General features: G+C 54.6%; 5 protein-coding genes across 5 annotated transcripts; 4 read left to right on the top strand and 1 right to left on the bottom strand.

The window, feature by feature from the left end:
- Positions 1–6: 6 nt before the first annotated feature.
- Positions 7–410, top strand: BCV69DRAFT_299903 (hypothetical protein; the record flags this gene model as incomplete). The annotated part of the gene is made up of 3 exons (XM_025494384.1): positions 7–68; positions 140–213; positions 289–410. The coding sequence occupies 3 exons, from the start codon at positions 7–9 to the stop codon at positions 408–410; spliced, it is 258 nt and encodes an 85-aa protein (XP_025347324.1).
- A 135-nt stretch (positions 411–545) lies between these two features.
- Positions 546–1509, top strand: BCV69DRAFT_283703 (hypothetical protein). Its single transcript, XM_025492800.1, has 4 exons — positions 546–937; positions 1012–1069; positions 1143–1213; positions 1283–1509. Exons 1-4 carry the CDS (start codon positions 865–867, stop codon positions 1402–1404), a joined length of 324 nt encoding a protein of 107 aa, XP_025347323.1. The 5' UTR covers positions 546–864; the 3' UTR covers positions 1405–1509.
- A 2385-nt stretch (positions 1510–3894) lies between these two features.
- BCV69DRAFT_283702 (hypothetical protein) lies at positions 3895–5143 on the top strand. Its single transcript, XM_025492799.1, has 4 exons — positions 3895–4455; positions 4536–4584; positions 4669–4736; positions 4821–5143. The coding sequence occupies exons 1-4, from the start codon at positions 4380–4382 to the stop codon at positions 4937–4939; spliced, it is 312 nt and encodes a 103-aa protein (XP_025347322.1). The 5' UTR covers positions 3895–4379; the 3' UTR covers positions 4940–5143.
- Positions 5144–6486: 1343 nt separating this feature from the next.
- BCV69DRAFT_299901 (hypothetical protein) lies at positions 6487–7022 on the top strand (the record flags this gene model as incomplete). Its single annotated transcript, XM_025494383.1, has 4 exons — positions 6487–6559; positions 6649–6697; positions 6774–6841; positions 6910–7022. The coding sequence occupies 4 exons, from the start codon at positions 6487–6489 to the stop codon at positions 7020–7022; spliced, it is 303 nt and encodes a 100-aa protein (XP_025347321.1).
- A 3941-nt stretch (positions 7023–10963) lies between these two features.
- On the bottom strand, positions 10964–11868 carry BCV69DRAFT_221901 (hypothetical protein). The gene is made up of 2 exons (XM_025489825.1): positions 11794–11868; positions 10964–11717 (listed from the first exon to the last, which is right to left on the bottom strand). The coding sequence occupies exon 2, from the start codon at positions 11582–11584 to the stop codon at positions 11069–11071; it is 516 nt and encodes a 171-aa protein (XP_025347320.1). The 5' UTR covers positions 11585–11717; positions 11794–11868; the 3' UTR covers positions 10964–11068.
- Positions 11869–13115: the final 1247 nt, after the last annotated feature.

Raw genomic sequence — 13115 nt, 5'->3', positions numbered from 1 at the left:
CCGAAAATGACAGCAACGACTCCTACTTGCGCCGTCAAGGACTCCCATGGCAATTTCGTGTTCTGCCCGTAAGTCTACCCTGCCACACGCTCGTAGCTTCACTCGAGACTCACACGGACACCTCTTCTCTGCCTGTCAGCTACGATTCTGACTGCGGGGTGAGCACAAAGAGGCAACCAGTCTGCAGAGGCGCCGATGGTAAATACATCAAAGGTGAGTGTAAGACGTCAAAGTGAAAAGCCGATACCCGGTGTCAACTGATCGCCTTGGACATTTGCCACCCGGCAGGTCTTGTCGGAGCTCCATGCTATCTAGTCACCGACCACAACGACCCTGCTGGTAGCGGTACCAAAAAGTGCGACATCCACTGCTCGTCGACTGACGGCAAAGGCGGATCTAGCTGCATGTAAACGACAGTACCCTTTGTACCGCTGCGATGTCTGCGGCCACCATTATTCGAGAAACAATTCTACCCCTTGTGCTGCCTCTACCTACTGTCGCTGGTCGTGGCCGGCCTTGTCATCTGGCCTATCGGTCCCACCAGACAGGCTCTTCCATGACTTGTCTGCCAGGCTGAAGGCCAGAACAAATATGAGGCCTGCGAGTGTTTGCCCTGCCTCGTAAGTGGAATCTCTGCCGCCGGAGAATGATGCCCTGAAACTCATTCTACCGTACATGTAGGGCCCGACCGCCGCGCTCGCCAGGCACAGAGCAATGAAGGGCCGCCGAGTTTACCCCTGAAGTGTGCCCATGCTCGGGAACATCCGGTACCTTGTGACTGGAAACCGTCGACGAGATCTTCCCTCTTATCCTCTTGATTTTCACCATCCAGCTCAGCTCCACCACCTCGAGATTCCGAAGATCATGCGTGCATCGGCCAGCATTGCTATCGTGGCTACGGCCCTCCTTTGCGTTCTTGGCGCCCCTCGTGTCAAAGGTGAAAATCCATAGCGTGCGCAGGCCCACTGATCGTGACTACACTGACACAACTTCCTGCCCTTCTGAGACCAGGAGACGATCCATCTACCTGCGGTCTGCTGCGCCCCGATGGCGAGCTGGCCTTGTGCGCGTGAGTGACTTTCGTAAGCTTCAGTCTGCCATCACTCGCTCGCTGACACAAAGCCCTGGTCGTTGTTTTGCAGTCCCAAGGCTGACTGCATTCTTTTCATGGACGTACCCCTTTGCACGGGCTCCAACGGAAAGTACCTAAAAGGTGAGTCAAAGCTTTCACGAGCCAGTCAGCGATGCTGACTACCCGCCGTCCCCCTCGCGTCATCGTCAGGTCCCGTTGGAGGTACGTGCTACTTGGTTGGAAACCCCTACCCTCCGGAGATTGATGCGTGGGACACGAAGGAATGCAGCTACGAGTGCTCCGTCCAGGGGAAGACCAAGGTCTGCAAATGAGAAGCCGGGATAGCACCTGCGCAAGATGTTCCACGTCTCCTCTCTACCTGCTGTCCGTCGTGAAATTCGTCCTTGTCTCTCTTGTCTTCCCACTCAGAAACATTGATCATGAAGCATTGGTCATCAAGCAAGTTGAATTCCTGTCCTTCTTTGCCGGGCGTGCAGCGGACTCCACCGACGAGTGCAGGACGCAGTGCTCTGTCAAAGATGAAACGCTCGCCGCTCTGATGAACCCCTGCCCTGATGCAACGAGCACTAGCATCGTCTTTTTTCTGCCTAGGGCGTGGTAGCATTGTTCGCCGCGATGAGAGTCTGCTCACATCGGTCCTCGGCTAATGGCCTCGATCTATAGTGCGCTTTCGTCTACTGTCGTCAATGGTGATGGGTCTTGTCTACTTCCTCTGCTTCAGTAGAAGGGCTTGTCGTTGTGCTATATGATACACTGCTTCACAGGAGGCCCAGGCCGAACCTCGGCTATCTCTTTGTGCGCCAAACTCACTCCGGGGCCGTCGGACAGGATACCTCCGGGCCTTGGCGGTCCCTAGGCACCAATAGCACTCATTAGCCGCCGCCAGTTCCCCTGAAATGCGATGGCGCTTGTGGCCAGGGGCAGTCAGTAGCTGGCTGGGACTCGGTATAAAAACCGAGGGTTACTTCGTCTACTCTCCCGTTCCCCACCCACCTTGCATCCAACGACCTATCTCCCAACCATGCGTGCATCTTCAACCATCGCTGTTCTTGCTACGGCTCTTCTCTGCGTGCTTGGTGCAACTCAAGTCAAAGGTGAGACCGGGACGTGTGCACACCGAGTCCTCGTGGCTGCACTGACACACTCTCCTGCCCTTCCCGAGACCAGGAGACGGAACTCATGCCTGCGGCCTGCTGCGTTCCGATGGAGAGCTGGACTTGTGCTCGTGAGTTGCTTTCGGATGCGTCAGTGTTCCATCATCCGCTGACACAAAGCCATGACCGTTGCGCTTCAGCCCTACATCGGACTGCATTCTCTTCATGAACCGGCCGTACTGCCTGAATTCCCTCGGAAACCCCATCATAGGTAGGTCAAAGCTGTCAAGTCCCGGCCAGATTGCGATGCTGACTGTTGCCTCCGAACCTCATTGTCAGGTCCTATCGGAACCTCTTGCTACCTGATTGGAAACCCATATGAGCCGAAGGTACATGCTTGGAACACCAAGATCTGCATCTCGGAGTGCGGCGTTACGCATCCCAGGGACAATGTCTGCAAATGAGAAGCGATGAGATCACCTGCGCAAGATGATCCACTTGTCCCTTGCTGCGAACTCCTGCCCTCAGATGACGCCCACAATTCACCCCTCCTCTCTGTCTATTGACTCTCGTGAGGTTCTCCCTTGTCTGCTCGTCTGTTCAACCAGAAAGGCTCGCCCCCATTGTTGACCTGATGTTCCCTCACATGTGTACCCCATGCCACGTTCACTGTCTTACTCAAACTCTGCAGAATAAATCAGTGTAGACAAGAGTGTTGAAGCAGTGAGTACGCCGACGGGAAAGTAACGCAGCCCGTGTTTCCGTGGGTATCTCTGAGCTGTGCCTCGGGTTTTGGGTGGCCTTCCAAATCCGCTCGATGGCCAACGTGCCTCATGCGGCTATCTTGATCCGTCAGGCACGGTGAGCGGCCTTGCGACGTCCTGCAATACCGCGTCGGATAGAAAGAGTTGTCAGTCACAAAAACACAGCCCTTCTTCCGTCTCTTCTCACTACGTCTTAGCCCCTCCTTCGAGCTTTACCTTAACATCATCCCTACATTTTCAACCCCTCCAAATGCGGTCTGTCTTCCAGACCCCAGTGCTTGTCACGGCGCTGCTTTGCATCTCAAGCGCCACCCTGATCCACGGTGAGAGAGGTGTACTATATATGATGCTTCGCGGCGCTTTGGTCCATTGACGAATTGAGTGCCTTGTCTCAGCCTGGCACTGTGCTGTCCAGAATTACGACAAGACCTTTACTCGATGCCCGTGAGTCTGCAATGCCGAATCGTCGTGTGCGCATACCCTGATGCAACAGGCTGAAGGGCTCTATTTCCCCCAAACAGGGACCAATGCGATGTCACCACGATGCATCGACCTGCTTGCAAGGACGGAATTGGAGGGTATCACTTCGGTCAGTATCGATCGTAGACAAGTGCAAACACTCTGACCTAACTCCAGCTCTCCTTTCATTGATGCAGGGTACCAGCAGACAGGATGTTGGCTCATTCTAGACGAGCCAGGAGAGCTCAATCAAACGACCAAGTGTCCTCTGCATTGCTCGCCGACGAACGGAAAGGAAGGATACGTCTGCGACTGAGGAGCACCAATTCTCAGCCCTACCTTGTGCGGCGGGGTTACCCCTGAACGACTCTTGTGCTCGCATGCATTGCTCCTGCACGCCTGCAGGGGCAAAGCGGAAAGGCCAGACCTTGCTTCCAGCGCGTATCCCCGAACCGTCATTGCGCCCCTCCCACTTGTATCTATCCCGCTATTACAATATCCCTCTTCGTCGCCCTCCGCTTTTTACACCGCTCTGCTTGGCAGCAGCGTTGAAGAACTTTCACCAACATGCAAAGCCCTTTGTGCCATCCTCTAAGCAACTTTCTGAACGTGCACGTCGCGGCGCGGAAGCAGAGGGCCGCGGGCGGAAGGGCTCCTGGGAGGTCTCACGGCAGTGGCGTCGGGAAGAATGCCTCGTGCTCGAAGGACTCCTGTTGTATCGGTGCCGTAACGTCGTCAACAGCCGGCGGCACTGCTCCTCTTGGCCAATGTCGGACCGAAATCCCGAGCCGCGAGGTGCAAAATCGCCAATCTCTTGCCTGCCACCCTGATGGATAGGGGGAACCTATTGACGTGTATCGCTCTTCAAAGCATGGCCTCTGCAGCTCCATTCTTCTTCCTTTCTCAACCATCACTTCAACTTTCCTCCACTCTGAGCTTACACTACCTCCTCATCTTCAACTTGATATCATGCGCTGGTCAACTCTCAATGCAACCCTCTTGGCGGCGGCAGCGCTCTGCATGTTGAGCGCGACGAAGACTCATGGTGAGCGAATACTTCGCTGATCCTGGAGCACCGCTCTACCGAGACCGCTGACATGTACCCTCTCCCTGTCCTGCACATAGCTCTTCACTGTGGCGTAAGGACCGGCGATGGAACGTATGCTATTTGCCCGTGAGTCTAGGATCCATCTGAAGAGGACAAGTTGGGCTTGTAGCTTCGCTACAGACTGCTGAACCAGGCTTTTTCCTTATATAGGGAGGACTGTGACGTGGATACGGACCATCAGCCGGTTTGTAAAGATGGAATCGGAAATTACCACCGAGGTGAGCAGAGTCTCTACCCATGGGCGCGCTTTTCCTAAGCTCATGCTGCATCATTTGATGCTTTCTACCCCACATTTTCTTCAGGCTGGAAGGGTGAAGGTTGCTATCTGATCCGAGACCAGCCCGGCGAAGGCAACTCGAAGCAGGTGTGCCCCACCCACTGCTCACCTACGAACGGTCATGCGGGCGCCGTCTGTGTTTGAGAGGCATCAAATCCATTGCGACTGGACGCGGATGGTGCATCCTACGCTGAGAATCTGTTTATCTGGTCCGCTCTCGCAGGTTTGAAAAGGCCATGCAAGACAGACATGCCCCACGCTCTATACTTTCATTCATTGCCATCCTTGTGCCCATGCCTTCTATAGTATCCTATACTCCGCTATCGACAACATCACATTTTTGCCACGCGGCTCTGTCCCGCATTACTCTGCTCGTCGAGTGCCTCGTACGGCCGAGCCATGCCAGGCTCTTCTGTCTGAGATGATGGTCCCTGTCGTGTCAGAGCCGCAAAAGCCGACGGCCGGCGGAAGTCCTCCCCTTGGTCAATTTCGGACCGAAATGTCCAAGCGCGAGGCGGTGACACACGCGCTTTTCCGTGCCACTCCGGTGGGGGGACACCAGACTCGTTGAGCTTCGAATTCTATGCTCTGAGAGTCGTCTTGTTTACTTCTTATCATCGCTAGATTTCCCCCAGTCCGAGTCTGCAATACCTCCTGATCTCTCAATTGAAATCATGCGTTGGTCATCTCTGAGATCGACCATACTGGCGGCGGCAGTCCTCTGCATTTTGAGCGCGATACGAATTTACGGTGAGTTGCTTCGCTGAATCTGGTGCAGCAGGGTGTTGGAAGCTTCATTGTTAACGATTCCCGCCTTCCCCATCAATATCTCTTCATCAATAGCTCTTCACTGCGGGGTGAGGACCGGCGATGGAACCTTTGCTATCTGTCCGTGAGTCTGACCGCTCTTGAGCAGAAGAGATCGGTCTTCTGACTTTGCTGCTGTGTAGAGTACTGATGCGCCTCTTTGATTGCCTAGGGATGCCTGTGACGTCACTACCTTCCATCAACCTGTTTGTAAAGATGGGAGAGGAGGCTACCACCGAGGTGAGCGGACGTTTTAGCCACAAGCACACTTTTCTTGGGCTCACGCTGCAAACCTCTTCGCACCCCTTGTCCCTCTAGGTTGGGTGAATGAAGGCTGCTATCTGATTCGGGACCAGGCCGGCGAGGGCAACAACAAGACAGTGTGCCCTTTGCACTGTTCCCCTACGAACGGTCATGCGGGGGCAGTCTGCATCTAGACGGACCTCTCAGATTCAAAGAGGAGCCCTTACAGTCCCAGTACCCTTCCGCCGACACTGTTCATAGCGAAGACTCCATCCTTTTCTCCGATTCTGCGAGCCATGTCACTGCACGCTACTGCCAAAGCGAGCGAAAGGTCAGGGTCAATTCCGAAGCACGTTTCTTGTACAGCCCATCTCCATTTTCCGTAGACAAGTACTCAGGCACAGCTGTATAGAGCCGGATGCAACGTGCGCTGGGGTCTGTAGGCAGGAGCAGACTCGTCTGTGTTGCCACGGAGTTTCAGGCACCCGGTATTGATTGCACTGACGAGCCGTCCACGAAGAAGCCATCTGAAAAGTTCAGAGCCGTGACGAAAGGCACCAAAATACGTCTTGGACTTTCAACTTGATCCTGAGAATCCTTCACCCCTTTCCACCGAACCCACTGAGCTGCCCCCTGTCATCATGCGTTACACTTACACACTCACTGTCCTGGCGACAACTTTGCTCTGCTTGTCTAGCGCAAATCGGGCTAGTGGTGAGCAAATGCCCACTGTGGCCTTGTGACCACATGTGAAAAGAAGCTGACTTCGAGGACGCTTCTCCGTCTCCCTCTCTCGATTACAGCTTTGCACTGTGCCGTCAAAGACATCAATGGGGAATTTGTAACCTGCCCGTGAGTACATAGCTACGCTCGTCAGTGTCGATAATTCTTCAGTACACTGACACGCTCTTCCTACCTGTCCACAAAGGGCGGGATGCGATGTCGATACTCTACTCGATCCGGTCTGCAAAGATGCGGCCGGTGGCCATGTGCTGGGTCAGTAGGAGCTTGCTGTGTGTGGAAGTGTACGTCGCGCTAATCTTGCTCTTCGCCCTTCACTGCAGGTGCTAAAAAGACCGGCTGCTGGGTCGTGTTCAAGAACCCAGCGTACTCACCCTTGAGCTGTAAATCCCAATGTGAGGCTAACACTCCAGGAGCAAGGTACAACTGCGTTTAAAGTCATGGGAGCTATACATGCACTGCAGCGCGTAAGACCAAGGTCGAATGTAGACCAGGATGGTCACTTTCCGAGATCATGTAGACACCCAAGCACTCTAGTATCAACCGTGCGTACCGCAAGCCCTTCTTGGTGTGCACCGGCCGATCCATGTAGCACTGTGACCGTGACTCCATGCGGACCGCAAGTCCGTAGTCTTCGGGGCCCTTGAGAGATGTCTGAGAGCAACGCCGCGTCGTCGCAAGACCTAGGTCCCTGAAGTGAGGTACCGGGCGGCGTACAGCCGTCCCGGAGCGATCGCGCCGTTCCTGAAGACAAAGTATACTGGGCTGTGTCGGAGGTTCAGGATGAAGGATTTAAGGAGCCGACTTTCGCTTGACGACCGTTACCTGCCACCAAAACTCCACCCACCCACTCACTCGTTACCAATCCCTTGCTATGCGCTACACTGCCATCACTTTTGCCGCCCTTGCGACAGCTCTGCTCTGCATTTTGAACGCAAGCTGTGCCGACGGTAAGTAATCGTTGACTGCGCATTCGTTGAGGAAAATGGCAAGGAATCTGACCTTCAGCGATTCCTCGCCCCTCTTCGTATCTATCCTTCACAGCTATCTCATGCGCCACGAGGGATAGGAACGGCGTGTACCTCCCCTGTAGTGCTGGATGCGACGACATTGCGGGAACCGTGACTTGCAAACGTGCACAGGGACCCCCGTCCTCAGGTCAGTACAGATTTTCGATTAACACTAATGTACAAGATGCTGACGAGCCCCTTGCCATTCGAATAAACGGTATAGGGAGATGGTACGGCGGGTGCTGGCTCATCAACAACGGCTCAAATGGGGACCAGAAATGCAACACAAAATGTGCACCACCAGACTCATCGGGTCAGCCGACCTGCGTGTGAAAGAGTGGAGCAGGTTCTTGTAAGAATGAAGTATGCGGGCGATCACGCCTGCCAACGAGACGGCCAAAGCCACACTTGGGCTCGAGCCCCCTCTTACACTCTGCGGCCAAGCGGTATCGCAGACGATTTTTCTTCCTTTCAGACTGTACGTCCTCTTGATCTCATAGGCCACAATAGTTACGACGCTTGACGCGTATTCTTATGGCTGTTTGTCTAGCACCTTCCCGCTTGTGACGGTGGTTCCTCGTCTGATGCTGAAAAACCATTGCATTTGAGCAGGCCTGACAGCAAGGCTGTGGCGTCGGAAAGCCTGCGTCCGCAATGTAAGGTACAGGGGTAGTGTGAAGCCGACACGAATTGCCGACGTCGGTCAAATACTCGACCTGAAGGGACCAAAAGACCCACCATTCCTTCACGACACTTGCTTCCCACAACGTTCCGCCCTCCATTCCTCCCCACTCGACTCGCGATGCGCTGCGCTTCTCTCGCATTCACGGTCCTAGCGACAACCCTGCTCTGCCTCTTCGCAGCAAGCACTGCCAAGGGTGAGTGAGCTGGGCGATATCGCTTCATTGGGAGGAGTTCGCGAGCGTTCTGACTCACTGCGAACCGCCACTGGCTCTTCCGTCCTCTCATCCATAGCTTTCTTATGCGCTACACGCGACGCCAATGGCAACTTGATCCCTTGCGGGTGAGTGGCTGGCCACGGCTCTCGGCGCAAGAGCACAGCAGACTGACAGCTGCCATCGCCCATGGGTACGGAAGGGGTGGATGTGATGTCAGTAGTCAGGGCGATATCACCTGCAAACATAGGGATGGTCCCCCTACCGGAGGTCAGTAGAAAGTCTTCGCAAGTGGAAAGATTTTGTCATAAAGGACGCTGACCTGACTTTGGTATTCGAGTCCGTCCTGCAGGGCTTAGAGGTGGCGGCTGCTGGCTCGCCTTCAGCAACCCAGACTACGACCCCCAGCTGTGCAAAAGCAAGTGCGACGCACCCCACTCATCGGGCCCTCACACCTGTTGAAGACAAAGTCACCTGCACGCGCGAGGTTTGGTGCCTTGTTGCACCCTCCGCACAAAGTATGCTTCCGACATGTATGACCTTGTATCCAAAGCAGGTAGATGTACGTGCACTTTTTACCGCATGAACAATGACATCGCCAATGACTGAGAGCCTCGATGATTGTTTCAAGAAGGCCCCAGTGGTGTATACAGTAGTCAGGACACCCGCACCGCATGTCCGGTGGGCCGGAAGTCCTAGCTCATTGCTCTTGCGGGCCCCGTGAGAGCAATGCTGTGCCGATGATGACTCTTGCGCCCCGGAAGAGGGACGATACCCCTGAGTGAAGTCCGAGCTGAGTCACAGACAACATGAAGCCGTGGGCGCGCCGGTCAGGAGTGTCAGCCGATGCTGGGCAGGCGGTCCACCTTGAAGGGATAAAAGGCGTAAGACCTCAACGAGAACGAATGCTCCTATTGCTCACCGCTCTTCGCCAGCCCCACAGCACTCCACTGTCACCAGCCCTACATCATCGTCATGCGTTACACTTCTCTCACCCTCGCCGTCCTCGCGACCGCTTTGCTATGCTTGTCAAGCGCAAGCACTGCCGATGGTGAGCTCGTCTTGACTGAGATCTCGATAAATCTTGTCAGCAGACTCTAACCTCTTCTCTTCGACTTGGCAGCCCTCGTTTGTGCTTCCAAAGACCAGCAGGGCCGCTTCATTGCTTGCGAGTGAGTAAAGATCTTGCCACGTAGCTTTTATGCTTGCTCAGGAAGCTGAAAAATGCTCTCCCGCAACGACGCTCTAGCGGAGGCTGCGACATCGGCGCGACTAAATCGGTGGCCTGCCGACAGAAAGATGGATCATACAGAAGTAGTGCGTACAAACTCTTCGCAGATCGGCAGTGAAAGAAGCTAAGAGCTGAATAACGTCTCGCTCTCTATTGGTGTCAGACCCTGCCTTGAAGGGGTGCTGGGCCACAGATTTTCAGGGTATGGGCCCCGGCATGTTCTGCACTCTGTCTTGCAGCAACGGCGTCTGCTTGGCATGAAAGGAAGCCGAGCTGCAGCACTCCTCCGAAGCATTTGAATTTTCATGTACTGCTGCTGTACCGCGAAGATCTCACGAGAAATGTCCGAAGTCGAATCCTGCCCTGTACAGTCTGGGTTGATCAGCTGTGCATATTGGCGACAATGGCGTTGCGTCTTATGCTGCCAGTGATTCCGAATTCATTGTTCTTGCTTCTCGTAGAGTGGTCTGTCAGCAATGCTGTGCCGGAGAACAATTGCGTGGCCCGGAGGACAGGGGCAGTACCCCTGAGTGTTTTCCGAGCCGAGGTGCAGCGGCACTCTGAATCCGCCACCGTGCCTGGTCAGGAGTCACAGTCGAAACAGTCTAGAAGGGTCGCCTTGAAAGGATAAAAGAAGCGCTTCGTCGCGATCCCTGCTCCTTCTTGCAGGCTTTCGTCTCTACGCTTGTGTCTACCCATTCCCAGCCCAGATCAATCGCTATGCGTTACACTTCCCTCAGCCTGACCATCCTCGCAACCACATTGCTGTGCTTCTTCAGTGCAAGTGCTGCTAACGGTAAGCCAGCATTCGCGGTTTCTTTATGAAAGCTGACAGCACGCTGACTATTTCTTTCGTCTTTACAGGTACCAATCTCATTTGTGCTTCTAAGAGGGAGAACGCCTTCATTGCATGCCCGTGAGTAGCTACGTATAGCAGTGCCCATCAGCAGACACGTTCGCTCAACAAATTTGAAGCCCCCGCCCCGCAAAAAACCAAAAGAGGTGGATGCGATGTTGGTAGTGACAAGGCAATAGCCTGCCGACAAAGCGATGGAACGTACAAGAAGGGTCCGTAACAAGACTTGTTCGATTAACCACATGGCGGGCGCAGAGCTGACTTGCTTCTCCATTGTCATCGATTCTCCTTCAGATACCTCGATTCAGGGCTGCTATGCCGCTGATGAGCAGGGTCGGGGCACGGGACTGATGTGCAAATTCTCGTGCCACAGTGGCACTTGCCTGGGAGGATCCTATTGAGCAGAGATGTGGCGCTGGATGCAGTAGAAGGACCAGAGCCGTCACGCAGCCTATGACGAGAGCGTTATATCCGATTCGAGTCCCTATCCTAATGTGAGCCCCTGTTGAGCCGCACTATCCCAGTGCTGTGCAGTCTTGCACCATCGAGAGTCGTGGCCCCCGTCTGATGCGAGCCGGAAGATGGTGCCGTCACCACAGAGGGCCCATCCTGCACTATATGATTGAATGTCAGGGCAAATTTGAAGCAAAGGCACAACCAAACGAGGCATGTGAATGTGAAATCCCGAAATAGTTCACCGAGCGCGGTCCGAGAGGAGAAGCCGAGGCGGTGCACTTCAAAAGGTGAGGCTAAGGAGGGACATCGTTCCCAACTGGTCCAAGATAATCTTAGCATCCTCATAGAAGCACCATGCGCTACTCCTCCATCACGCTCACTGTCCTTGCGGCAACGTTGCTTTGCTTGTTCCACTCGAGCGGTGCCAATGGTAGGTGACTCCGCTTTACCATCGGCAGACGCCGTAGACACCCCTGAGTTGAAGGCTCTGACACTGCCATTTCGACTCTTGAATGAACAGCTATGCAGTGTGGTACGAAAGATGCGCATGGCTTGTTCGCCTTCTGCCCGTGAGTAGCTACGAACGGCGTTGATGATTGCTCAGGAGACTGAAGCCCTCTCTTGCATCATTACGGTAGTGGAGGGTGTGACGTTGGGACCAAGCAGGAGGCGGCTTGCAGAGCTGCAGACGGGACGTACCCAAGAGGTGAGTAAAGAGCCCTGCCAGCGTGCAACTTCACCATGAACTGTATGCTCACTTTGGTTTCCGACTTCCAAATCTGTGCCTCAGGTCAAGGCAACACGGGTTGCTGGCTCATCTACAGCAACCCAAAGGAGAAGCCCAAGAGCTGTAGCCTTCAATGCAGCCCTGGCGGTGCAACAGGAAATTTTGGCTGCATTTGAGCCTGCCAAAGCCGATCGGGCTCTGCAATGGGGCTATTGTGGGTGCTCACTAGCCCCAGTGTAGACGAGCTTCTGGCCTTAGCCGTATTGTCCTTGTGACCCGTCCTGAAATCGACCTTGGTCCTCGACCATAATATACATGCCTACGAAAGCGGTGCTGGCCTCAGGGGTCCTAGATTGGCTCGATGTTGTGGTGAATGGAGGATGTGCGTGCTGTTGTGTGGCCATTCTAATGAGGACCAAGCTTGATGATGATCATCAAGGGTGGTCTAGGAGGATGTATCGCGGGGTAAGAACCGTCGGCGGTGGGAAGAGACAGAGGCCGATACGACTTGGTCTCCACACTCCAAGTGCCAAGGCTCGAAAGGACGTTGGACTGTGCGTTCGGAGACTTCGAGTGGAGTGGCAGCACAAGAGCCACACGTGCACGAGGGCTCTCTGGAGGCCGGAACGGGGGTCAGCGCGGGGCCCCGTTGCACGTGTGCGGGGCGCCGCAAGCTCTTCTCGCCCCCTTTTTTCACCGCGCTCGCCCATGAAATTTTCATGCCTCGCTGCCATGACTTCTCTTCCAATCCTCACAGTCAATCATTCCCTCTCCTAGTAGTTGTCACCCAACCTGTCCAGCGCCTTCCGACGATACCACGTCAGACTCACGTATACCCAGAAGGTAAGACACTCTCAACATGAGGGCAGCCCGTCAGCGAGTCTCGCTTATGCATGCACGTTCGGAGAATTGATAGTCGCCACTCTTCCACGCTCCGCCTTGCCTTTTTTAGACAACATCGGACTCTGACAGCGGCAGGCCAAGGAGATCATCTAATCAGCCTACTACATCGACACCATCGTCGTAAACGAAGGATCTAGTCAGCCATCTTGCATCACTTTCAGACGGACAAGACTGAGCTTGCGTCAACGGGAGCAGAGCGAGAGCAGCAAAAGGAGACAGGCCTGTTCTCTCGTGGGAAAGCTTCCATCCCTTCTTCTCGACAAGAACAGCAGCAGGATCAACGCCCTGTGAGGATCAAGTTCCACCTTTCACCCATCAACGAACCTAGCCACAGCAACCACCGCATCAGCATCAACGCACTACCAGAGCAACTGAACCTCCTTCTACGCCTCAACGACTGCTGCCTCTTCTTTTCACCGAATCACCCTCAACATCTCTGCAATCACAAGT

Source organism: Pseudomicrostroma glucosiphilum, assembly GCF_003144135.1.
Source record: "Pseudomicrostroma glucosiphilum strain MCA 4718 unplaced genomic scaffold BCV69scaffold_9, whole genome shotgun sequence".
Classification (NCBI taxonomy): Eukaryota; Fungi; Basidiomycota; class Exobasidiomycetes; order Microstromatales; family Microstromataceae; genus Microstroma; species Microstroma glucosiphilum.
Note: the sequence above shows the minus strand (reverse complement) of the source record. Positions and strands in the feature narration are given on the sequence as shown.

Bases quoted from the DNA above. Each gene is read 5' to 3' on its own strand.
- BCV69DRAFT_221901 (XM_025489825.1), bottom strand. From the start codon at position 11,584: ATGCGCATCTTTCGTACCACACTGCATAGCTGTTCATTCAAGAGTCGA.
- BCV69DRAFT_283703 (XM_025492800.1), top strand. From the start codon at position 865: ATGCGTGCATCGGCCAGCATTGCTATCGTGGCTACGGCCCTCCTTTGC. The intron at 1,070-1,142 runs GTGAGTGACTTT...GTTGTTTTGCAG, and splicing joins GGCGAGCTGGCCTTGTGCGC to TCCCAAGGCTGACTGCATTC. The intron at 1,214-1,282 runs GTGAGTCAAAGC...CGTCATCGTCAG, and splicing joins CAACGGAAAGTACCTAAAAG to GTCCCGTTGGAGGTACGTGC.
- BCV69DRAFT_283702 (XM_025492799.1), top strand. From the start codon at position 4,380: ATGCGCTGGTCAACTCTCAATGCAACCCTCTTGGCGGCGGCAGCGCTC. The intron at 4,456-4,535 runs GTGAGCGAATAC...TCCTGCACATAG, and splicing joins GAGCGCGACGAAGACTCATG to CTCTTCACTGTGGCGTAAGG. The intron at 4,737-4,820 runs GTGAGCAGAGTC...CATTTTCTTCAG, and splicing joins AATCGGAAATTACCACCGAG to GCTGGAAGGGTGAAGGTTGC.